This window comes from Falco rusticolus, chromosome 9 (genome assembly GCF_015220075.1).
Source record: "Falco rusticolus isolate bFalRus1 chromosome 9, bFalRus1.pri, whole genome shotgun sequence".
Taxonomy (NCBI): domain Eukaryota; kingdom Metazoa; phylum Chordata; class Aves; order Falconiformes; family Falconidae; genus Falco; species Falco rusticolus.
In genome coordinates, this window is record NC_051195.1 from 3,139,057 (window position 1) to 3,166,379 (window position 27,323).

Consider the following 27,323-nt stretch of genomic DNA (forward strand, 5'->3'; position numbering starts at 1 on the left):
AAACCAAGTCAATGTACTAATAGGAAAAGCAGATAAGAATTTTATTTTACTATATGCAAAACTCAAGGGGTTTATTGTTTTTGTGGTTTGATTTGTTTTGTTTTTGTTTTTTATATTAAAATGTCATTGCTGATCTGTCTAAGCATTGCTGTAAGAACCATTAAACATTTCCTCTACCTGACCAAATACTTTTCTTAACTTGGCATGTTAAGTTAGCTTCTTGAATCTTGACTATGGCACCTGATTAAAAGCTGGACTGTCAAGGTTATTTAGCTTCACACATTCAGTTGTGAACTGCAGATTTCGAAATCTTTGAGAAACTGTTTAGTTACAATCCTGGATCCAGGCAAGGGCTCTGGGCAAACTTTGGGAAATTCTGGTGGTCTGAAGAATATCAATGTACAACATGCAAGAACTCCCCAAGGAGAACACATAAAATTCATAAGTAAATAAACCAGGTGCCCCTTTAAAATACATTACAAAACATAAAAATTTCCTCAGTGCTTTGCTCTCAGATGATATCTTTAACTTTGTATTTATTACAAGAAAAAACTAACTCTGCCGATAGCATCATTTGTGAAAATCCACTTTGAATTTAAATAACAGTATATTGACAATAATTCTCAATTCAATTAGATCAAAGGAATTTCTCAAACAAATGAGCCCTTCATATTGATCAGAGAACAATCAAATTATCCCTGAAAACCTGCTTCTGAAAAACAGATACAATGCAAATACAATGAGAATAAGCTAAATATATATGCTATAAATAACAAGCACAAAACCTATCAGAGCTTACATTCTGCAAGCAAATTAGGCAGAAAGAAATAACAGAGATAGGTAGATAATTATTATAATTGAATTTACAATTTCCATTAGAAAGTCAGATAAATTTAGTACATGCTCATTTATATAATAAGCTACCAACGAATATATTAAGTAGGACATCAGGGCAATGTTACTGAGAAATTAGCATGGCAAAACGTGCCAATACGGAACTGGTGCAACTCCAAATCTAGCCATCGCTCCCAGGGCCAACACTCACTCCCTTTTATTCCAGCACAGGAAGAAACGCGAGCACGCTTCCTCTCTCCCTTTAATACCATACTCAGAAAATCATTAGTAGGCTTATGAAGTTAGCCTACACTTCCCCTCGGAAACTTTGAAATACAAAACAGAGTTTCGCTTGATTTTACATTTAATTAAGAACTGCTTTGCAAAGTTCATGTTTATATTTCAGTGGTTAATTGTGAACCCACCGAATCTTGAAGCATGTTTTTACCTTCTGACAAAATGATAGAGACTGCTGGTTCACATTCAAACCTATTTTGGGCAGAATCCTTGACTCACGGGTACCTCAGGGGAAGCAGAAACCTTATGTAAAAGGCACATCTGCAACACAGAAGCAATCTGTTCCTTCTGCTTCAGACATGAAATTGCTCCCATTTGTTTGTTTTTTCCTGATACAGAGAAGAGTCAGGTTTAAAAACATTTGCTTCCATTCTCTTACAGATATAAACTACACTACACTATACATGTTCAGGATTTAGTAAAAATCAATTAAAGAAGATGCAAAAATGCATTTTTTCTACTCTGTGAAGAAGCAAAACAAGATACAAGAATGTTTATTTTTTCCAACAGAAAATACTATTTAAAAAAGCACACACAAAAAATCAAACAAAATTCGATTCCCAAAAATGGTCCTTGTGACACTGTCCAAGATATCTTCCTGTGCAACTACTTTTCTTTGAATTTAGATGGTATCAGTATCACAATCTATGGACATCCAAGCAAAAGCACTTTGAAGGATTAACAGATCAAATTAGGTCAGAAGCAGTAGAAAAGAGATGTAAACAGGCTATCAGCTACATGGGCCTGTGTAAATGCTTCCAGATACTGAGCTCTGAATTGCTCCTTCGCGCTTACATCGTGGGTTTTAACATGAAGCCAAGAACCCTGACAAGCAGCAACTTGCTTATTTAATAACTGCAACGAAAAATAACACATAATGTGAGGTCCTGGCAGAATAACACTACCGTTCTGAAAGTGATGATGTGCCAGCAGAGAGAATCAACCCAATTCCACTAATCTGAACCAAATTATAGACAGTTTAAACTAATTGGCTGTTCGACCCAGGGAGCAAAGTTATGTGAAAATACCGCAGGTAACCAATGTAAAATGACTGTTTAAACTCTGCTGTCATACTTCATCTGTTAAGAGTTTCATTTGACTGTGTGTTACAGCCATTAGCTGCCCTTGCTGGAGTGTACTTTTATAGGAGAAAGTAATTCAAGAGTCCTTCTGGAGAGGTGTACTTTGCGTGCTCCCACCTGTCGCGTGCTAAGCATCCCCTCCTTGGGCAATATGAAAGATCCCTCAAAATGGGTAATGATGAATTGGTTCAAATCAGTATTTCAGACTTTCCCCGTGGTGTTTTTTGGAAGGACCCTGGCTGCGGGAGCGGTGAGGCATTCCCGCAGGGATGCCCTTGCTGGGGTGATGGCAGCGGACAAAGGGCAAGCTGGACCTAGCAGAGGTCTGCACCCCTGATGTGAAGAGGACTTTGCTTATGGTGCATGCCAGCTGCGTTAAAGCACAGCTAACAAGATTTTCCTTCTGTTGAACCACAATTCTGCACGTGGAGGCTTCTAGTATTTCAGACTGCACTGGCTAACTCGATTTTCAAAAGCACTGCTTTTCTGCTCTGGTCCATATATAAACTGATCTCAAGAGTTATGAGCAATACCCTTAGAATTAGGTTTAGACTCCAGACTGAAACTGTATTTCTTACTGAAGGCCCAGGCCTGCGAGAGCAATAAACAAATGCATTACCAACTGGCCAGAGTAAACCCCACAGCCCGATCCCGTGTCACGCTGAGGGCAGCAACATGACCCATTCCAAAACAAAATCAAGGGTGCTGCTCAGGGACACATCTCAGGCTCTATGTCTCCGGGCAGACAGCAGAACAACACATTTTTCACTCAAAATCCTGTAATAAGCAGTGGCAGTCCATTGATTTTAAGACTTATTAAAACGTGACTGAGCTTTTTAGAAACTCTGCTCAGCAAGAGCTTAACCCACCAAACCCCAGCCCAGCCGAGGCAGGAGGTGGTGGAGACCTTGCACTGGAGGAAGGGGCTTGCAACGCTCCCCCTCTCCAGCAGGCAAAAATAATAACCAGATGGTAAATAAAAACTGCATTTTGATGTTTTCTTTTTTTTTTTTTCTTTTGGGCACATTATACACACCTATGCATCATGGAAAGCCTTTGGTCAGAGAACTTGTTTTGTGAAAATCTGAGTATCAGACAGAAAAGGGGACATTTATTTCCATTTGTGTGCAAATGCAGCCCACAGAGTCAACTGTCTAATTTAATGTAATGGGTTAATAATGTACTTTTTCCAATTTCACTTTTTCCACCATCTCCACGGGATAACTTTCCTAACAACTGCCCTCCTGCTGCTGTGGTAAGCAAGCCCGTAGCAAGCCTTGGGCCAGCAAACCAGCGGTGGGGTCACAGCACCACGATGCTCAGAAGCTTCCCCACCAGCCCCTGCTCTAGGGGCATGGAGCCGGGGGGCTGCGTGAGGTACTTTAGGAACAATGGGATTTCTCCTGAGAAATAACTCAGGAGAAGGAACAATTGCAAACCCTGAAGTAGTGCTCCCTAATTACCCACTGCTTCTGCAGTTTCAGCTGGGTTTCTAGCCTCTATCTTCTTCTCTGCCCACATGAGGACAATATATTTGCTGAAGCCTTTAGTCACTTTTGCTTGCTGCAGCTGATGTAAGAGATAAAGATCAGCACTGCAGTATATGCATTGCAACACATGAAAAATCCCCCTGGATTTTTCCTTCAGAGTAAACACTTCCATTACATCCAGATTACCACTTTGAATGCTCCTCGTCCACAGAGTCAAAATAAGCGCCGTCGCCTTCAGCCACGTGAGACCATTCCGGTCCTCGCATTATGCACTGCTTCAGCCTTCGCCGTCCTTCCTTGCCAAGTTCTCTGTCTATGGTGGACTGATCGAGATGTTCTCATCCAAACCATTATTTGATGCTTAGTAAGTCTTATAGCCGATATTATAAATGTAAGTGCTCCTTTGTCTATTTTCTTTGAGTTTAGCTTCTTGCTGTGAATACTAAGCAGGCAGTTGATTTGTATGCAAGGGTATGGATGAACCCATAAAGAATGAGAAGTGCTTAAAGGAACTCCTTGATGTAATAATAATCCTTGCAGGAGTCGTAGACTCCTTTTTTTATGTTCCCATATATTATTAAGAACATTTTTAGCAGAACAAATCATACAGTGCAAGAAAATATATATAAGGGTCTCACAGTTAACAATGAGTAAGAGGACAATCAGAAAATTATAATTAGATGATCACTTGGATAAAAGACTTAAGGTAGACCAAGTTAACAGTGGACTTCAAATAATCTAAGATCACTGTCTCAGACACTAAATGACATTATTGCCTGCCATTTGAAGTATTTGATGCATTTACCACTGCATGCTTTTCAGTTCACTACAGCACTTTTTTTGCTTTTCATAACTGACTGCAAGACAGACAGAGTGAACAACGTAATAATTTATCATACAAGGAGATATTTCCAGTTTAAAAGCTAAGACAATCTTATCTATAATATTTTTTACTGATTTTTCTTCACTGATACAGAGCCTGTGTAATTAAAAGATGATCAGTTTACTAGGCAGAGAATTATAAAGTTATGAAGTATGTAGCTATTTGACCCATGAAACACAAGGCATTAAAAACTGTGGAGTGGGATTTAATCACAGCAGTAATAAGAATTTACCCATCTGATCTTTCATGCCCAGCACTACTCATTTTCTTGATGTTCTTTAACAGCTTCCTTCCTATAAGCCTGATGAAATGCGCAGTGATTGTTACAAGAATAGAAGCCTTTCCTAAAATTAATTCTAAGGCTAATACATGTGGCTTTGTGACAAATTTGCTTTATATCCTTTTTCCAGACTTTGAAACTACATTCCCTCATCTCGGAAAGTTTATAAAAATAGAGATGCTGAAGAAAATTTTGGACAGTTAGCTAAGGAGATATAGCCTATATTTGATTGCATCTCTAAGGTATGCTTATATCCTGAGGCCCTTCAACACTGAATGTTAAACAATGGGGTCCATTTCTACAATTACAAAATACATTAGAAATAAAGGAGTCTGAGCAGTGAAGACTGTAAAGAGAAAAAATACTAAGACCTCAATAAAACTTTGAAAAGGCCAAGAGAGCACATTGCTACTATTTTTATGAACTTCCATTTAATGATGCTTCATGACAGGTACAGGAGCTGCAGAAGGTCACATCTTCAGCAGCAACGTAGACTGAGGCTCAAATCTGAGTCGTCTGCAGGTCTGGTCTCCAACTGTCACAGCATGATGGCATTTGCAAGTAGTACAGTAAATATCTAGCATTTGTCCACTGAGTGGAAACCCCTTCAAACAGCTTCACAAGGAAGGGAAGGGAAACCCGGCCATCAGGATGTTATTTCTCACCATGTGTTCTATCATCCCGTTGTTTCACACTTTATAGCTAAAAACTGAACCCACGTTAGCAATCCTGAGCTACTACCATGACCTAAAACTTACAGTATATCATACAGAATGAATTTACCACTCAGGAGCTCATACAGGAAGGAATTAAAGAAATCTGAAACCTCATTTGAATTTCTCAGGTTTCTTCATGGCTTCTTAAAGACAAAACTCCCAGCAGCTCTCCTGTACAGTCTGTAATTTTCCACTTAGAGGTCGGTAGGCAGGTCAGGCCAGAGCTGGCCCCTGAGAGAAGGCAGGGAAATGGGTAAGAGCTTAGTACACTTTGATGGAAATGAGAGGAAAAGTGTTTGCAACAAAATTTACTGAAAATATTTCCTAAAACCAGCCAGCCAGAGGGAAGAACTATGGAAAAGAGTGTGTGAATAGAGAAGCATTCCATATATGCATATAATGAGTACAACGTGGTGTTTTGAACAATGCTACTCACATTCCTGAAGTTACTTCTGTATCTGTTTCCTTTTCCCCCATTTAGCCTGACAATGCTAAATTCCTGCCACAACACAGTTACAAATTCCACCATGGAAGGAGCCAGACTTTGCACCATGGTAGTCTGTCTTAAAAAAAACTATTCCCAGAGTCAAAACTAAATTCCTGACTGACATTTCCTCATCTGAGGTTAGAAATGCTTTCTTTAACCATGAAACTTACTAAAAAGCAAATTACTCAACAGAATTTGCTCTCAGTGATGAACGTCAGAGAAATCCTGGAAGACACCTGTGCAAACAAGAAAGAACCATTACCGCTGAGAGTTTTTCCAGAGAGTAACATCTTGGCCAATGTTATACATATCAAAGATAAAAAGTCTTGTAGTGGGTCTGAATGGCCAGGGTCTGGCAGGAGGGGCCGCGGTGCCGGTCGGGGCCGCGGGGGCTGCGGGCGCTTCCCCCCGGCCCCAGCAGCCCCGGCAGCCGCTCCCAGCCGGGCCCGCCGCTGGCCACGGCCCAGCCCAGCGGCCGCGGGGGCAGCGCCGCGGGGGGCGCGTTTCACGGGGGGGCACAACCCGCCCGGGGACCCCGGCGGTGGGGAGCGGGCGGGAGCGGGGCAGGGACGGGGCCGCGGGCACCCGGGGCCGGGCCGGGCCGGGCCGGGGGGGCTCCCCCCACCCGCGGGGCAGGGCAGCCCCCGGCCGGGCAGGCGGCGCCCCTCGGCCCACGGAGCCCGCGGGGGAGCGGCTCCCCCCCGGGGCAGGGGGTGCCGGCGGGGGCCGTGCCCCGCGGGCAGCCCGCGCCGGAGCGGCTCCCGGCAGGGCCTGTGGCGCCGCGGGGAGCGGAGCCCGGGCCGGGCCGGGCCCGAGTGTGAGGAGCCGCCCGGAGGGGCCGGCGCGGCAGCGGCAGCGGCGCCGAGCGGAGCGCGGCCCCTGCCCGCCCGGGGGGAGCCCGGGGGGGAGGCCGGGCCGGGCCGGGCCGGCGGGCGGGGCGGGGGGAGGCGCGGGCCGGGCCGGGTTCTCTCTCCCGGCCCCGCCGGGCTGTGAGCGGCACCGGCCGGAGCCCGTTTCCCCGGCGGAGCCGGCGCTGCCCGTGCCCCCGGCCCCTGCGAGCGCTGCCCCCGGCCCCGGAGCCTCCCGCCGTGTCCCCGCTGCCCGGCCCACCACACCTCTTTAAACATTTTTTTTTTTCTTCAACAGAAAATAGATGGCCCTTCTCAAAGGTACTGCTTTAAAGAAAAGTACCAAATCATTTTTAAAAGCTTCGAGGACACCGGAACCAAAGTTGAAAGAGTGTATTTTCTTCAGAAAGCTGAAAACCCTGTTGATGATGAAGAGTGTTTCTGAGCTCCTTCCCTCAAAGGGGCACATGTGTTTGCCTCTAGGAAACAAATGGCAATTGAATGTCGACAGAACAGAGCTCCAGAAAGGAAAGATGTCAGGTTTGTGTTTTATTTCCTTTCCTGAGACAGGACTGAAAGGCTATTAAGTCTAATTTGCTGCTGAGACTATATCCTGTTGGTTAAAGCTCCATTACCAACACAGCTAACAACATTTTGCTTAGTCTTCTCTGCCAGACTGAATCCAGCCTCCCTTCAGGTGGGTCCCCGTGAGCTTTTCCCTCACACTCCAGCCACTTGTTTGCAGCTGCAGAAATCTCTGGATCTGCCGACATGCCCACAAGCAGGATTACATCTCGCTGTGGATTGTTCAAAGTACAAAAGCAAAGCAAACTGCTGAAAGTGGGACTCACCCTTTGATGGGCAGGCGGGGAAGTCCTCGGGCTGATCAAGTCTTGACTTTCCATGAGGTTCCCATAATCAGCCATGCTTCCTTTGAGAGGCAGAGGAGGAGGAATGTCAGGGATGTTGGAGCTGGACATACCATTCAGCTCCAGATCTGTAAAACCAACACTGAGTTAACTCTTTCAAGAACTGAATCAAATCCAAAGATCTAGATCACGCTGACTCTTAGAGCATTGATACTGCGATAATGCTGCACATGAGATATCTTTGTCTGCTCTTCACTGCCTCTATAATTATCTGCATCTCATCTAATGAGGGATTTTAAAGGGAAGTGGAACAAATGAACCAACTCCTGCATCAACAGGATATGCATTGTGGCTGTCGTATTGGGCTAATTTTTTTGGATACGCTCAAAATATTTGAATGATCCCCTCTTTTTAATAGAAAATAAGTTTTACTTCAGATTTAATGCCAAGATATTCTTCGCTTAGCAAATATAATCTTCTCAGCTCTGCATTTTCCCCTAGTACATTAATATACAATAGAAGTTTTGGTAAGAGCACTAAGAAAATATAATCAAGCTAAGCTTTATTTACTTTCCTCCAGTAAAATAAAAGCTTCTTTTTAGTAAAATACACAAATGAAAGCCTATAATTACATCTCTCTCAAAAACTTTCAAACTCCAGGTAACTATAATAAATGAGCAGTCAGTTGTTGAGTAAATAAAATCACGGAAGAGAAAGTACAAAACATTTATTATTACTCTTTGCTGGGCAGAAAGTTCCTTTTTCTTAGCAGATAAATCCTAGCTGGTACGTGTTGTAAAGGCAAAGAGCCTGAAGGACAATAAAGTTTATTGAGGCCTGGGTGATACCTAGGTTTTTGTGTGGAAATACACCCATGATGTATTTCAAGGTAATTCAGTCAGTTTAACACAGGCAAAAACCACTGTAATCTCTACGAGAAAATAAACTTGGTTTTGATAAATTAGGAAAGTAGTTTCATTTAGGAAATTAAAAAGGTTATTTCTATTTTACTGGGGTGAATTGTGAAACAAGTGGAGGACTTGTTTATGCAGATATTTTTACTGCAAGGTTCCTATCAATGTCTTACAAAAAGTCCTTTTATTGTTCTCTAAAATGGCCTCTCACTAACACAATTTAACTGTAAGGTGGCTGTATTGATTTGTCACTGAAACCTGTAATTTCACTCTTCATCCTTTCACTTGAACTTTCAACTATGCCAGGAAGAAGAATATTTTCCATCCTGGGACCTCAAACTTTCAGTGGCTTTTTCTACATCAGACTGAAAAGCGTTGTTTGTCCTCCAGGACCTGAATTTGTCATCACTTTTTCCATTGCTCCTGTTTTTCATCCTTTCTTTTCTACACATATAGGATTCCTCCGTTCCCCAAACATGCGTAATAATTTTCTTTAAATATCTCCATCACAATCTACTCTTGCTAAGCTCATGTCATTAAACATGTAACTGGAAAACAATGCTACGCATTTCTAACTAAATATTGATTCTGCAAATGAGCTTCCCTGTTCATTCTGTATGAATTTCCCAGCCATACTGAACATCTAAAGATCATAGGCATTTGAGACTGTAAACCTCACAAAAACAGCTCCTTGAGACACATCCTGCACATTTCATTCACAACTACATATATCTATATATAATTTTTTTTTCCTATGCAGTTAAGGATAATACTAGCAGATGTTTGAAAAATGGCATTTTCTTTAGAGTTGCAGCTTTAGCTAGAACTTAAGTAGAACCCAGAATCCTGCTTCAGAAAGGGAAACCTTTCAGTATTTACTGTAAACAAGCCATGTTTTTAGGTCTCACTATATACGTTCCTTCTGAGTAAGGAAACTGAAAATGAGTATAATAACATACTACTACCCAAAGAGAAAGCAAATCTAGCTACCCTGAACACTTCATCTTTGTATCTCACATGATATTACAGTATCTACTAACTTCATCTAAGCCATTGCACATAGACTACCAAGTGCAACCAAGAAGATGGTAAGAAAAATTTTGAAATTTTGTTAGGATTTACACAAACCCTTTGTTTCTTTAAGGTTGACATTTCAAAGATCCATGGAAAGGCAGGTGAGCAATTTTTTCACTAGAGGTGCAGAGGAAGCAAGGTGTGGAATCAACTCTAATATCTGCAACACTCTGAACAACCTGGATGGTCACCAACTGCCCATGCATCCTGCTCTGCTTCTGTCCCTTTCCCTACATTCCCCAGCTCTTGTTACAGCTTGCTTTTTCTGCAGCCCCTATTGTATTCCTACAGCCTGTACGCTGCACCTTCACAACCTCATCCTTTTGCAAGACAGCAATAAAACCCTGTAAATGTGGACAGAGTATTTCCATTCACATGAATAGCTCATAATATACAGTAACAACCTATCTGCATTCAGTTTGGCAAACTAGTAGAACGACAATATTCTATAATGAAAAAAAAATTTGCCCTGACTAACTAATATCTCTCGCAGTTTAATGAAATCCTGGAGTCACCTACCCTACTGCAGAAACAGGTATCAAACACAAGCTTCAGTAATTTTCAGTCTTATTTCAAGAAGATCTACTTGCTACAGATCTATTCCTTTTCTCCTGCTCAATTCAGCGGAACTATATAATCCAGTAACTCAGTCACTATACAAATAATTACTCAACATTTCTGGTTTGCTATCATTTTTCAAGGTGTTTCACCAGACTAGTATGCTCTGAACATTTATTCCTTACTGGACATGGGCCACTGAGAATATCTTCGAGCTGGGAAGGATCAGTTAGATGACTTTTTTTCATCTTAACCTAATGATCAAATTTTACACTCCATTCTCCTAAACTGCCAGCTAACAAGCAAGCAATATTGCTTAGCAACCCATTAACTGCTTTTAGCCAGTCTGTGCACTGAAGTAACTTCTTTATCATTGGAATTCCTAAAAAAAGTTTATCACTACAATTCCTCAAATGGTTGTGGAAGAGTCCCATGGATGTTGCAATAAGCTGAACCTATTTTACTTAACACCTATAAATCTCCAGCACACAGACATAAATATTCTCAGAAATGCATGACAGCTTCAGATACTTTTTTAAAAAAGAGATCACATTAGTTTTAAGAAAATGTACACAGGAGGAAATAATCCAATTCAAAGAGTATCTTTTGCAGGAATATATATACTTCTCTGTATTTCCAGTTTTGAGCACACTGGCAGTTTTTGGCTATCAAAACTGTAAAGAGAGAGACTTCACTGTTACCGAAATACTCGTTTTGGGTGTCTGACTACACAAAGGAAACACTGCATTGACTTGCACTTGCTTCCACGTGTTTGCAACCAACAATTTCAAATCAATAAAACAAAGGCACACCTCTTTTAGATGACAATTCTGTTGCTATTGATTTGTAGAACAAACACATTCATGGCAACAAGAACTTTCCAAAACACTCACTATTTAAGGGAGTAGGCTTTAATGAACAAAAAAAAGTAAATAAAACAGTGACCTTGATCAAAAAAAGGTTTTTTTCTTAAAACTGACGATCTCTTCTTCTCTTTACTAACATTGAACTCTTGAGTATTGTAACTAGCATTTGGGTACATGTACCAAAAAGATCTTTTTTATTTTTTTGTTACATGCTAGCAACTGAAAATTCTGAATAACAGTTTTTAACAGCACTGAAAAAGAAGTAGGTGTTGTATTACACCCAGTTTTGCAACAGGCTTTCCTGAACACTGAAGCAAACAGACAGCATTTTACAGGAAAACAGAGAGATGTCAACGTCAAACAAAAAATACATCAAAAAGACTGACTTCTTTTTTCCCTTCTGGCTTATACTCACTACATAGCAAATAAAATCTCTTTTCAGGTACAATTGCATTAAAAGATTATTTTTTCAGCCTTTATGCTCCAAAATACCCTAAATCCAATATAGAATCAAGCACAACACTAATTTTTGACAGTTAGTCTATACCGAAGTAATTGCTAATGATTACTTGAAAAGGAAAAGAAGCTTTTTCAATGCAACAATTTTGTTTGCTTCTGTAAAATGTTGAAACGATTTTTGCTGGCAAGTACAAGGATCATGACGTTAAGAGGTAGGTTCTTGTTCCTGCAAGCAATCCCATGGTGACGGCAAAAAGATTTAACTCAAAGAACTCAAATCAAGGTGTAATACACCTTGAACTCAGGAAACACATCTCCCCACTAGAAGTTACTTTGTATTACATTTGCTAGGAAAAAAAATATTAGTTAAAATTAAAGACTTACTGGACTGTATGCCAAAAGAAAGTTTTGTCCGTGGAGTTACTGGTGGTGGCGTCACTTGGGAGCTGGGAGGTGATGGAGAAACGGAGAAACGTCTTTCACTTGAAATGACATTTATGACTTGGCTTTTTGGTCTCTGTGGTCTTAGCGGGCTGATCTGCACAGGGAAAAAAACAGTGAGATGGCAGAGGAATACACGCTGCTGCTGAGCAGCAGACCTTGCGATTGCTACATCTTCCCCGCTACCTCCTAAACAGTAATAGGGCAATGATAACATAGAATATTTCTGATTTAATGAAGTATTTCACAGCTCCAAATGTTTTTCCCTTCACCCCAGGAATCACACTGAGACTTAACGCACACACCTTCCCATAGCCTGGCATATTTTTCTGAAGCAATGAGCCAATTCCCCAAACACTTGTTTAATAACAGCTAAGGAAGTCTATATCCTTACACAGGATTATACAGCATTCAGAATCTTTTCTTTCTTCTCACATGGCTCTACTTCCCTGTTAACATTTATCTCTTTGTTTGCATGGTGAAACTCTTCTGAGGAAGACATCATCTGCCCAAAAACACTTTATTGACGGTGCCTGTTTGTGCTTACATTTAATTCACTGACTTATCCATATTGTTTTGCTCTGGTTGCATCGTAGGCCATTTAAATTCTCCATCAGAAACAGTGAACTGGTACTTGTAATCTGATGGGCAATTAATGTTTTTGTTAAGGTGATTCCTTCTACTGAGTGCAATTCTGAGCTCTGCTGTTTGTTATCGATCCACCAGCCCCCATATCTCCATTGATGGCAGTGAAGAATTTTTTATTTCCAAGAGATCACAGAAAATGAAGCAGCAGCCTGAAGTTAGGGGAATTACATCCAAGGTGCTGCATTAGGACAAAACAGAAAATGCCAGCAGCAATTCATGCTTTTCCAAAGAATTATGTCATTTCACATTGTTTTTTTTAGAAGTATGTTGTGAAGGAGAAACCTAAAATGAAGTGAGTGCTTCCTTTTATTTTCAGAATAGATACTCTAAAAGGGTTTGCATAAAAGGCTGCATCTTTGAGACCCTTCTATGAGAAATGAATGATGATGATGTATGTAACTTTTTTTTGAAAGTTCATCAAGACCTCAGGGCAACCTTTCAGACATTTGCCTGATACTAAAATTCAGGTCCTGAAGACTCCAAAGGTTTCTTCTTTCATGATCTTTTAAAGCATATTTTTAGTAAGATGGATAAGCAAAATAATCACTTTCTCAGAGGAATGTAACTATAAAAAAGCAACTAAGGAAAACATACTAATTGATTAGGAAAGCTGCAACACCAGAATCAAAAACCCAACAGCTAGAATCAAGTTCCCAAGTTACCCTGGTCTGTAGCTATTTATCTCAAATAAATTTTAGCATTGTTTGTGATTGACAAGCTTGGTCCTCTTCTTAAATCATGGTTCTGCTATGGAATAAGAACTCTTTGGAGGCCACTGATCCATAATGAAACCAGTGCTAATTTTTTTTGGTCTTAAGGAAGCGAGATCAATAGTGAATGATGTCAGATGCCACTAAATCAAGAAAATGTACAGCCCGTTATTCTGATTTCTAACACAAGCTTTCGAGTGGTCTGTTAGCTACCTGGCTTCAGTGTTATGTTTGTTACCAGCTCATGGAATCAAAGAACTAACAGTAAAAATTTTTGTTAAAGAAGTTTATGTGACACTTAAAAGAAGATACGAATCTCTAGAAAACTATGAAGACATTACTGATCATCCTCACACACCGAAGTGCTTAATTTATCTTCTGATAAGATCACAGTTACAAGATTTCTGTAATTAGGGCTTTGGTTTCGATCAGTCAATAAATTCATTATGAGTACAGTTATAACTGGAGAAAAGTATTTAAGCCATACAACTAGACAAAACGGCCTCTGAATGCTCCTTTTTAAAGAAAATATAAAAATTCCATGAAGTAATTTTGCAGTTTATAATCCTCACACGTTCTTCAGGATGTTTCATTCGATTGGAAAAAAAGACATTCCTGTGTCAGGAGGTCCACTGCAGTGATGGAAGCACTCATTTCATTAGACAACATCGTCTTTGGAAAGAGTAGCCGAAGCTCTGCAGAGATGGGAATGACCAATGTCTGACATGCCTGCTGTGCCTCTCACTTGATAATTCTCTGTAAATTTGGTATCATGCTTGCAATTATGCTGCACAAACCAATTAGTAGTGCATAACACAGGATCCAGAACAGATTCATATAGAAGGTTATTGATGCATCATTTCCTGCTGAAAGCAAACCACTGATAACTACCTATTTGTGGTGGGCGAGGAATAATTTAGAACGCGAGTGTTGTCAGGCAACAGACAACTGTGTGTGAGCATGTGGGTGTGGGGTGAATATCTGAACCTGGACTTTTGAGCCATCAAGCAGAAGCTGCTATCTGCCAGCTATGACTGGCACGGTGGGCTGGTTGTAAACTGGGATGACAACCGAGTGAAACAGAAGTGACACACACCGAACTCTCCTGTTAATAAACAGACGTGAGCCCGAGCCCACGATTAAGAGGCTGACCACGCACAGTGCTTCTGCACAGACATTATTTTGACATATCTCACTATCCGCATCCATCACAGGCTCTCATTTACTCCGTCTCACCTGTGACAATTTTGAGCACAGTTTTTCCAGGCTGCTGTGTATCCTTCAGCATCACCTCAGACCAGACTTCATTGCCCAGTCTTGCCCACGAGAACATCGTGTGAGATGTGCCAAAAGCCATACTGATGCCAGCACCGCGGGGGTCTGCCACATCCTTCCCCCTGCCAGAGCCTCCTCCTCTACCACGGGAAGAAGAAAGAAGGGCTTGACTGCTCTGCTGTTGACAAATCCATGCTGGCTTTTATTCTCTCATCTGTTTACTTGAAGTCACTTACAAATTGTCGTCTACTAAAGAAAAGCATGCCTTCTGCTGTAAAACTCCAAAGTATCTTAGAAGTCAGAACTAAGAATCCATTAGAAAATTCCCCAAATAGTTGAAATCTTGTAAATGAATTAGCAATGGTACGAGTGAATTCTAAAATTCTCAACAGAATGAATCCAGTAACTATAATAACGCATCTAGTAACTAGTAGTTCATTGCTAAAATCTCACTTTAGAAGCTCTTTAAATATTTATTTTTATTTCCATTTCTAGTAAAAGCTGGATTCCAACTCTTTGGAGGAAAAAAAAAATCCTTAATTTTTCACCCCTTCATTTCATCACTAACCTTTTTTAAGCTAGTGAACTTTCTGCTTCCAAGCTCCTAATGCAAGATAAATCAAAATGCTTTATTCTCCATAAACCACAGCAGTAACAGTACTTTGCGAGTAATTTCAACCTAAAAGGGGAACTTGAACACAGTGCAGCCCACAAAAGTAGCACAACGGCAAAGCTGAATTCTCACCCACAAAAGTTAACAATTTCCCTTTTATATCATTAACAGGGGACATGCCTCCAGAGTGCAAAAATTTTAAGACACATTTTATCTTTAAACTGCTTGACATTATCTGTACAAAATTCCTGAAGGCAGCAGCAGGAATCATGCAACCACTCTTGTAAACTATCTCAAAAGAGTGTTTCCACTATTTCACCTACAAGAGAAAATGAACCAGGCTACCACCAAGCGTTAAAAATTCATTTGGTCATTTTGGAGCTCAAGTAGCTTGCAGGTACTGGAAAGGGAGAGGTTTTCTCTCACCAGCAAAGTCCTTCTCATATCATTGATCTGTGGGTTTCAAGAAGCTCAAAGTAACTGTAAGTAACTGATTCTGACTTTTAATTTCCCTCCCTCTCTATAACCAGGGGAATATTAGTCATACCAGTCATGCACTGAAAGCTCTTGACTGGGAAGAGTGGAAAACTTGAGTCAAAGCATGTTGGGCTTTGCTCATTTTTGTTCCTCAGATGACAAATGACAATATGCCTTGAAGGGTTATCATGTCCTCCTTTCCAGCCAGAATTTGCATTTTTCCAGTCATAAGCAATCTTCTCCAATGTCCAGGACCTCTCAGGGATGACAGTGACCTTGCAGTGACACCAACCAACTCTCCAACATCCTAGGACACCTCCCATCTGGTCTTATGGATGTGTGCAAGTTCAACTTGCCTGAGCTGCCTCAAAATACAATTTACTTCTTCTGTGGCTAAATGCTCCTCTCCCACAAACTCTGCTGGTCCCTTTGAGGACCTGGGAGATGTGAGTGCCATTGCAATGTTCAGGCTTAGTCAAAACACAACCGCTCCAATGTGCAAAGTTGAATGCATTGAATCAAAAAGATGAGACATATGGCAGTCTATGCAGAATGTATTTTGTTTTAAAACACATGATGCTCACCTGGCTGGCTTTGGCAGGAGGAACCTCCATTTAAAGAACACAGGTCTGATCCAGAATTTACTCGTGTCAGTGGAAAAAATCCCTGGCTTCAAGGGAGTTTGGATGAAAAGCCTGAGATGCACAAAAGGGATTTTATCTGAATTTTTGCTGTGCTAATGCTGGGCCTATGGCCACATCAGGCAAAAGAACTCTGATCTTTCAAGACGTCAGAAGACACATCTGAGAGATTAGCTCATCTCTGGATGGAAAAGGAGGAGCAAATCCAGAAAACAGAGGAACTATGGCTGAATATCTAAGTAATATTCTGCTGTGAATACCAAAGAGCAAGATTTAAAGGATGTAGTTATCACAGGTCAGAGAGAAATTGTTTCAAAAGTCCAATGTAAATGACACAGCTACCAATGAGAGACTGATGAGTTAAAGGCTGGCTCTATAAGTGCTTGTGCAAATCTTTAAAAGGACACTACATTTATTTCTGGAGAGCAAGTTTTAAACTATTGGCCTCAAAACAGGTGTCCAGGCAGATATTTGGAGGTTACAGTTAGTTCACACGCTCCCTGCTCCAGCTTAAAATGGCCTTGCTTTCAATTTCAGAGCTAAAACTGCTCAAGTTACCTAAGCCTTTAGGACAGTTTCAGTGAATTAAATATATGCCAAGAAGAGAGGGCTTAAGAGAGATATGCTCTGTAGTTAATATTCTTACACATAGCCACCAGTGGAACTGCTTACAATTTTCTGCTCAAAATAGCCTTTCAAGAATACGTAATTGCCATGCACAAAATGACCTTGTAACATTTCCACCAAAAAGTGTCTTGCAGTAGTCAGCTGAAATATGAGAAAACCCATCACGATCTATTGGAAACCATAAATTCAAAAGGCTGCTACAACGGTGGCATTTATTTTACTTAGGATATGCCATCTGTTCCTTCTATCAAATAGTCATATATAGCTTTTGGTTAAGATTTTCATATAAGATACCATGATTTTTTTACACTGCAAATAAAAGCTGTGGTTTTGATTCATTATCACATATATTAACATTGCAGCATATTCCTTTAGAGTTATTTTTGGTCTAAAAAGAAACCAAATCGTAAAAATCAACATTTTTATTTTAAAAGAGAAAGAACACTGCTCAGAGTTAGATAAAGCATTACTTGCTAATAAAGTTACCGTTTCTGAAAGGATCACTGCTTCAGACTGCTGCAGAGAAATATCAGTAGATTTAAATTCTTTATCAAATATCTCTTGATGCTTGCTGTTTCTTTTCTCCTTCTTCTTTTCTTTCTTATCTTTATCTAGGTCATCCTTGTCCAATTTATCTTGAGACCTAGAATGCATCTTTTTTGGCAGAAGAGGCTCCAGCACAAACCTAAGGAAATGTTTTGTTGCCTAGTCAATAAAATAGGATTTTCAAAACACCTGATTTTCATTTACATATTTCCCAAATTCTCACTCGAGTTAACAATGCTTTGCTAATCCAGAAAAACTCATTCAAGAGAAAAGGAGGGGGCAAAACGATCATAATTGTCTTACAATAAAATTTACTGCAGAACTGCTGAAGAACCAGTACTGCATATTTCCCTGCCTTGTAGTAAATTTACTGGTTTACAGCTACACAAACTCCTGAGTTTCACTGCACGTGGTTTACATAAAAATGAGCTTGCCATTCAGCACTCCCACTGTAGATGCCGTGGCACTGTGGCAGGCAGGTGTGCCAGCAGACCCCTGGAAACTCCGGGGGAAATCAGCACTATACAGGTACAGGGAATTCTAACACGCATTAAAGAAATGTCACCCCTGCTTCCCCTGCCCCTTGGAGGCAGGCATCCCATATGTCTACCAACGGTTTTAAGGATTTCTGTAACAAATAGCCAAATCCCCAAATTCCTCCTAGACTTTTTTTTTTTTTTTTTTTTTTTTTGGTGGGGAAAAATGCAGTATTTATTCCCTAGAGAAGAAGTAACAGCTAAGAAATTGTTTTGCAGAGGTGTAGTGATATTCTGTTGGACATGCACAACATAAACCGCTTTCCAATCCTTGTAACCCATCACAGTTACAGCACCTTTTAACGGAAAACCAAACAATATCGCCCTTAATACAAAGGAAACACCTATACGTTGCCCAGAAGCATGAGGGTACAGAGGTGTAACCACAGCCACAAGCACCATTCCTGTCTGTAATAACAGCCTCTCTGTGTATGTCTGGTTTTGCATGCGCGCTTGAGGAGATATATTCACGAGCGTGCACGTGTGTACTCACAGATCCACACCTCTGCTCACCTACAGCAAGCCCTGGTGAGGGGCAGCCAGGGGCGCTGAGCTTAGTTGTTCTGATATTACAGATAAACCAAGGAAAGAAAAATCGGTCAGATGATAACAAAGGGCAAGGTTAGTTTCCAAAAAGCAGATGTATTTTCCCACTTGGAACGCTTCAAGTGTGTGAATATAGGCAAGGCTGACATGCTACTGCCATCAGCCCTGCAACTTTTCCAGTCCATGACTATTTGTTTTCTGGCTACAAAGGAAAAAACTTTAGCGGTTAAATGGACTTTTAAAGGAAAACTTCAGGTTTTTAAAGTTTTTCTTTTGTAGGGACAGCACTATTCTAAGCAATACCAGAATTCTTTTCAGCTAATTTTCACTAATTTCACAGTAATTTAAAGGAACCTCTCATCTCACCTTCTTTTAATGCCTAGTTTTAATAAAAGGTAAAGAGATATTTTGCTCTTAAGGAGCTAAAATATTCATAGCAAGACAAAGTATTTTATACTTTGTTTTAAATTAGAAACTAAACAAACTACTAAAAGCACACCCTAGTCAAAATTACACTGACAGATTTTAAGAAAATTTCTCAAATCATCATACTACAAAACCAAAATGAAACCAAAAATTCCCAAACAACACCAGCTTACTTTTTAACACTGGGAAAGTATTTACTGTGCCATGGGGATGCATGCACGTCCAGGCCACAATCTTTGCTGTGAAATACTGGGGGATTCATATTTCAGACAATTTGCACTGAAATTATCTTAATTATGTCCACTAGCAGCAATATCCAGCAGCAATACCCAATATTATTATTTTTGTTGTTGTTTGAAGCACTAAAGGCCCTTCAGTTTTCAGCCTAAGTGAGCTCATTTGATGGAAAGATGCTGAAACCAGTATCTGCGGCAGCGGCTCCCCAGCCACTATCCCCATAACCACAGCCAAAATCACAGGGGCTGGGGGACAAAACGACAAGCTTTTTTCATCCCATTTTGCAGATAGCAACAAGGGAGGGTGACGACTTGCGGAGGGCCACAAAGCGCATCAGTGACAAAGCCCAGAGCAGAAGACAGCTCTCCCGACACCGTGTGTTTTAGCCACCTCACAGGCTGATTGCAAGTTTACAAGAGGAACTGCCATTCTTCAGACAATGATTAATTGCTTCCCTTCCAGGCATTACTATTATTAGTACTATTAATTATTTGTACGCAGTGTATCGGGGATACAATGGGCTAGCATGCCATGCTGCTACTAGAAGTACATTAGGACTTTCAACAGATGGCAAATCACACGGGCACACTGGGACTTACCCACATCCAACCGCCACTTGTAAATGCTCGGATTTGTACTTCTAAGTCCCATTTTAAGCAGTGAATAAACCCATGGTCCTTTTTTAAAGTCAGAGTTTTATTTATACATAGAGTTGGGAGTTGTAAACCACATACTATGTCAACATCTGCTTTGAGTTTTTACTGCTTAAAAGCTCCAAAGCAGGAGAAGCTGGAGATGGCATAAAATGTAAGTTGGATTATCTGGGCAAGACTGTCTGTCAGCTCCATTTTTAGTTGTTTTTCTTAGCTTCACCTCTCATCTCAAAATTAACGTATGAAGAGGGGGGAAATGGAAAGCAGGAGAGGACAACTGACCATAAACCAAATCAACTATAGTAGGTACATGGGTGAACTTCTTCCAATTTAGCAGTGACAAACCACCTGCATGATTTTTACAGTCACTTGGATTTTTGAGGTCTTTTATTATGTTATTTATATCTGATGATTTTTCTTCTCCTGCTCTGCTATTCAAACAAATGAGAATTTTTTTCAGGTCTTCCCAGTGATGACAGTTGTTCGTTGTATTTTCCTTACAGGTGTACCAGCTGTATTGCCTTGGGCTCGGAACACCAGCTGAGCTGCACCGTGATCTTTGTGAGTTTGTTCTTTTTTTTTTTTTTTTTTTTAATATACAGAGTAGACTCATGAGATCCTCCAAAACTGCTAAGTGACACGTACTATAACAAAGCTGGGGTGGAGAGGTGAAATTTAAGAAAATAGCATCCAATGAAAAAGAAAAAGACATAGGAAAAAGAGAAAGAGGTAGAGGCAGGCAGGAAAAAAATAATTTTCTTCTAATATCAAATAAAGCTGCACACTAACATGGGATAGTAGTTATCCTCAGGTTCCAGCAAGACAACATTTGTGGATGAATCAGTCAAAACACATTATTGTCTCTGCTGGCCTGCATTTATATCAGCATGACTCATTGTGTATACGTTATAGAGGGTAACGTAATGAGAGCTGAATTGCGCTGTTTGCAGTTCTTCCCAATGGGTAAATAAACTGTTTGTAATTAAGGTAAGCATCACGTTGGTCTTTAGGTGCTGTCTTTAATTTTACTTGATGCTTTTACTCTCCAGTCAGGTAGTAACTCCCTGTGAAGTAAGAGCACAGGGAACACGAACATTTCTAACACATCTCTGGAAGTTAGCAACCCTTCAGGAGGCTTTAAAAAACTGCCGCCTTGGTCAAATATTGAGTTTCTGGATTATGGGAATGCCTGAGGGGAGGAAGAGGGAGAAGGGACTTCTGAGGCTGCATAGAAGCCCCAGAAAGAAAACAGATTATTTTGTTCTTTTGAGGGATGCAACTGTGAGACAGGGCTTATCAACAGAATTCCCAGTTCTCATGTGAAATATCTTGATAAGTCTTGAAGTACAATCTTGCCATAAGCAGCTTTTCCTCTGGCAGCAAAAGCGAGAAGAAATGATTGAGCAGTTAGCTAATCCCTTCCTTCTCCCAACTTCCACCTGTGTACGGCGACAGGGCTGGCTGAACACACGTCTCATCATCGACTTTGCAAAAGATCACTTCTGAACTGTTACACTTGCAATACTTTAAAAGGACATACTTTGTCTCCTGTTTGTTCGGGGTTTTTCGTTTGAAGGCTTAGTGGGTTTTGTTTAACTTTGTTTTAAAGAGGACTAAGAAGAGCATTATATTTATCTTGGTTAAAAAATAAAAGGACAATGAATATACCTTGAGATTAACGTCTATACAGGTTGGGGCTTTTAGCCAGTATTAGGTTGTCTCTTACAAGCGCTATCCCCACCCCACATAGTTACTCACACGGTTGCATCACATTAATGTTTGTGGGGTATTATGATGAATCAAATCTGGAATAAAAGACACTGGGAAAAGACCCAAGCAAAAAAGCCCACGGTTCCTTATGAGATCAAACAGACATCGTGCTGCCGCACAGGAGGAGTCAGTAGGATCGGAAGGAGTAACACCCTGACAGCACCGAGATCTGGAGCAGGGTGGTGACCATCCTCAAAGCCTATAGATGCGCACACCAGATCAGGCTTTACAGAGATAAGCCCCGAATGACTATTTTTACACACCCATCTGAGCCAGGTCGAGAAGGAGTGCTGTCGGAGGAGATGGAAGACACCGATGCAACGGAGAGGGGTCTTGAAGATGACGGCATCGTGAAGGATCTCACCATAGACCGTGGCCGACTGCCTCGTCTATCATCCAGACTCGAAAGCTGCAATAAAGAAATATAATATAATAATACAATATAATCACAAAATAGCTGACATCTGTTTACCAAAAGTAACGGGGAAAGGTTCAATTTTTCTTCCATGTAGAGTTTTATATTACTTAATTATACATTGTGTGTAACAACAAAGAAACAAATTCTAAAGAAAATCCATTTAACGGACAAGGAAGAAATATTTAGGCCCTTATAGGTAAATATATAATTTTAAACATGTTCCAGTAATTCATTTGTTTCAATGGTATTTACATGGTTTTTTTACACCTGGGCTTTAAAAAAGGAGCTTTCTACAAATCCTTTTTTTTTTTTAATCCACCTCTGCAACTGAAGTGACTGTCCTGTCAGTATATTTAAATGAAATGGAGTTAAAAAGAAAACAAGCAAAAATGAAACAAACCAAGAAAAAACTCAGTAAAAGGAACTTTATGTCAAGAGAGCCAATTTAAAGAGTGGCATCTAGGTTAAGAAGAAAACATATGAAAGCTATTTTTTTTTTTGGTTTCAGACAATTTCAGGGTTCTGAATATTTATACAAGCTTTGTTAGTCATTAATAACTGATATATGCATAAAATAATTGAATTCTTTCAGTCAACAAATAAGAACTTCATGCTGTTTAATTACAGGTATATTTTCCACCCTGACAACTACTAGCAAATTGGCCTTGTACAAGGAAGACGAAAGTGATAAAACTCCCTGAATCCTGACAATTCTTGCTGGTGGGTAGAGTGAAATTAGAAAGATAACACCACCTGCGTATGACTTTCTAGTCATTCTCCCTGATGATGTAAATGTACATTACTGAAGTGACTGACATGCAAGTATCATTAATGTCAATTATTCCTGTTCTCCTTGGGAATAAATTACTATTTGAACTTTTCTCTTCCTAAATATGTTAGCCAGAATGGATTTGAAGGACTACAAACGGAACATCACTTAGAAGGAAACCCTAAAGGCTGGCGTGCTCCCCAGAAGATCTCAGTGGTCCCATTTGAAAAAAAAAAAAAAAAAAGTAAAAAAAAAAGTCATTGCTATAGAAAAAAGTGAAAATTAACCTCTGAAGGAAAGCCTGTCAAAAGTACAACACAATGCTTCACTGGCACGTACTATTCCACCACGATTTTGGTCGCTTAGAGAAAAACATTGCTTGGCACTTTTTTGCTGCCCTGCCTGCTGCAGCATCTTTCTTGCTGCCTCCTTAATACAGGATGCTCTGCATCCCACTGAGCAGAACGCTGAAGCTCTCTTCCTCACCATATCCTGCATCACCCACTCTTCAGAATAAATCTCTGTGGGATTTTCCAGAGATAATATGGAACCAAATTCACACCCTGTTTCTATTGATGTGATTGGCATAACGTCCATAAACTCAGTGGCATGCACCCATTAGTGACCACAAGCAGAAAAGGGTGCTGTTTTAGGGCTGTTCAGGTGGATCTCGGTTGCTTCACTGTTTTGAGAATCAGTTTAGTGACTGCTGCTTATTTAGAGGCAGAGGTAAAACTGAAGAACCTGTAAATGTTAACAATTGCTTTTTTTTCTATTTCTCATTCTTTTCTTTCTGAATTTATTAAGGACTAGATTGTGATGGAGCTCCCACTCTTGCCTTGGAGGGTTTAAAGATGGGAAGGCAGGAAGGGCACGAAGATGGCATAATTTTCTCTGTGATCTCCTCTCCGTGCAATTGTGCTTTAGACACTTAAGTTTTCAGGTACACGGCGAAAACCACAAATACAGATGTTTTTAGCCTTGTGGCAGAGATCACCTTCAAAATCTGAGCCCATGAAGTTATATCTGCCTCAGCACACATGTGAATTGATGCAGCACCTCCAAAAATGATGACTCAACCCCAACTAGGGCAACCAAGCAATTTAGCGTTTTCATAAGGAAGCCAAACTCACTTGCAGAGAAGCACCTACCATTTGATACCACGTCCTTCACCTGCTGGGACCTGCTAACTGGCTTTCTAAGCAGTTCATGGGATTACAGTGCAAGCTCCTTATCTGCTTCCAGGGTGCCAGGGAGAGCCAGGGGTGGAGACGAGATGGCAAAATGCAGGCTGGCAAGCTGGGTTTCCTGAGCCATGGCCCAGTAATTAATGTTCTGCTGGTGAGTTCCCTCACTTTTAGACGGCTTTTGCTGACAGAAGGTGGAACTGTGCAATCTTAATAATAACTCACTGCTTTTCCAGATCATTCGGTTTAAATACCAGTCCTTTTTGTGAGAAATAGTTTCTTGTATAGGATATTCTTGAGACCAATTTGGGGAAAATGCATATGGTCCTAAATAATACCACACTATTTGCTCTTTGGAAGGTAAGATTTTCTCTAAAAAGCGGGTAAGTGCTATAGCTTGAAGCCCACTTACATATCCTGAACCAAAATGAACAAAGCGACTCAACAGTGAGTAGATCCGACGATTCCAAGTTCAGCTAGAAGCCTTTGCAGCAAAAACGGGGAACCCCAGAATTTCCTGGCACTTCCAAGATGCCAAGGACAGGCTACTGGCACCCTGGGATGCCATCCTCCTCCTCCCAGGAGTGGGGTGCATGGGGTGCCGGTGGGAGGGAGCTGACAGCATGCCAGGTCATCTTGGTAGCTCATGCACGATAACACTGGCTACCTCCGTGTTAGAGGACAAATGGGTCTTTTCTGGTAAATAGATGTGCTTTATTTTCTGGAGCAGTGAGAAGATATGTACTGCATATCCAAGTCTCACGTACTGCTGTCATTTCACAAATAAACCTAAAAATTACAGCGCGTTTACAACACTGCTGTCAGGACTACCAGCAGGCAAAGACAAAGCTCACCCCGGCAGCCTTCAACGTGTTATTAGGACATCAGCTCTGCATAGTCAGTCCTAGAGTAATTCTAACCACTTGCATCCTGTTTTTTTTAAATAATTTTAAAACCTGATCATAGAATAGCACCCAATCCTTGTGGCTTTTGACTTTCCTCTCCAAGAGGTGACACTCAAATTAAAAGCAGAACAAAAGCCCAGTGGAAACGCCACCAAATTCTTGGCTGTATGTTAAACATGAAGCAGCAACTGAAAATAGCTTGTTGGAATGAGAAAAGCATAAACTCCAGCACTACTAAATCTCATTAAGTAGCAACTACCTTTTTATTGCCTGCCTACATTTAGGGTGATGCTACAGCACGTAAGACTGCACACTACTGTAGAGCAGCACAGCTCTCACATCTCAAAAGTAATTACATCTGCGGAAAGGTGACATTCAGCTCTAGAAGAATCACGCTATAGTGGCAATTTTATTTTAAATTTTAAACCAATTCCTTAAAAATGGAATACTGGAGAATGACACTGACTTTCAAGGAACAGATTCAGGAAATTTAGAAACTTTTCCCATACTAGAGAACGACAGTACCATCTGAACACGTCTTATAGCATCTGCTTAGTATTTAATAATTAGATGACCACTGAGAACAACCAGGCAATGCTGCATCAACATTGCTTTTTTAATCAGTGGGAGTTATAACACAGAATTACACAGTTGCCCATAATTTAAAGAAATTCCACATATTTAGGAAACATAAAGTTAGCAGGTAACTTACAACAGCGCGGACCCCGTACTGTTTTTCCACTTTGTCTTTCAGCTGCCTGAAGCAAGCCTCCATCCGCTCGTGGAATGGCCGCAGTGCCTCCGTCACCTTCTCCCCGTGAATCCGGATGCCTTCCGCCAGGAATGGGATCTGGAAAGCAGAGTTACGTTGCTTCAGTCTGCCCAGTCTTTCCTAAGTGAAAACTTATGGCAAGACTCCCACAGATGTTGCAAGAGGAGTGAAAGACCTCATGGAATAGTAGTAGTAGCAGTAGCAGCAGTAATAACAATAAAATTGATAACAACAACAACAACAACCATGACCACCACCATAATAAACCCCACAATAATAATAGCAATAATAATAACAATAATTCTCATCATCATAATCATAATTTATTGTATATGAAGCACAACAGAGTAAAAAAGGACCTAAAAATCTGTTATACGTTATTTCCTTTCTTCTCTGTTAACCAAAGTCCTTTAAAATTAATACAGCCCTAGTTCTGCCCAGTAACCACATACTGGAGGCACAGCTGAATTTATCAGATAGCACAAATATTCCTTTGATGTTATATTCTCAGGCCCCCATACACGCTGTACTTTAAAATGGCAAACTGATGAAGGATGACTCTCACGCCAAGTTATTAATATCAGTCCTTTGCTAATTTCATGAAAACAAAACCTTGAAGGAGAAAATACTTGTATGCTTTCTTTAATAAATGCTATTTCTAAAACTGTAAATGAGCTACATCCTTGGACATGTATCTATTGCAGAGCAATATTTATTAATAAAACATACAGCTTTATATACCATACATTTCTCCCTCGAAAAATTTTATTTTCTTTGTAAACAGAACAGAAGAGAAAAAAAAATCAAATTAATTCTCTTTTGTAACTGAAAATAATAATTTATCTTCAGGGCTTCTGTCACAAAATACCCATGCCAACACAGGATTATATAATTACTTCATAGTGTGGAGGTGTAGCTGACCTTTTAAAATGTTTTAAGGGAGACGTTTTCATTCCCACAGCTATCCAGACATACCATTAGAGTTTTCTACCTCCAGCTTAGGAAAAATATTTCCTCTTTCAGGTCCATTTCAGCCCACACAGTGCTCTGATTCTAAACTAGATATTCTCTGCAGCAATCAAGCTAAGAGGCTTCTGCTTAATAATTCATAATTAAATCATAATACTGATTAAAAACAGATTTTTCTAATAAGACTGAACAGCAATCAGAAGGAGTAGCTTTATTAGTAAGGAGAAGAATAAATACACAGATGAATTACAGATGAAATAACTTGAGAAATCTTATCCAGATGATTCTCTGTGATTTGGCACTATTGAAATGGACACAGTTTCTCCTCCTGAAAGACTGCAAAAGAAGCAAGAATAATGAAAAAAAAAAATTATTGTAGTCACTTCTATTTACAGCCATATGGATTTGTACTCTCCAAAAATTAAACATCAAAAGCAGAAAACTTCCCTGCTTGGAATAAGTAAAATAATTTCCAAATTGTTATAATTATCAGGCCACAC

General features: G+C 40.3%; 1 protein-coding gene across 2 annotated transcripts in view; it reads right to left on the reverse strand.

Moving 5' to 3' along the window:
• The window catches only part of DOCK1 (dedicator of cytokinesis 1), a 319,129-nt gene that overhangs the window by 3,485 nt on the left and 288,321 nt on the right, over positions 1–27,323 (reverse strand). For both annotated transcript variants that reach the window (XM_037399460.1, XM_037399459.1), the window contains exons 47-51: positions 25,795–25,932; positions 22,067–22,212; positions 17,576–17,774; positions 12,042–12,195; positions 7,769–7,914 (exon numbers count right to left, since the gene is read on the reverse strand). In XM_037399460.1, coding sequence (XP_037255357.1) covers positions 7,769–7,914; positions 12,042–12,195; positions 17,576–17,774; positions 22,067–22,212; positions 25,795–25,932 — 783 coding nt within the window. The remainder of the gene's footprint in view (positions 1–7,768; positions 7,915–12,041; positions 12,196–17,575; positions 17,775–22,066; positions 22,213–25,794; positions 25,933–27,323) is intronic.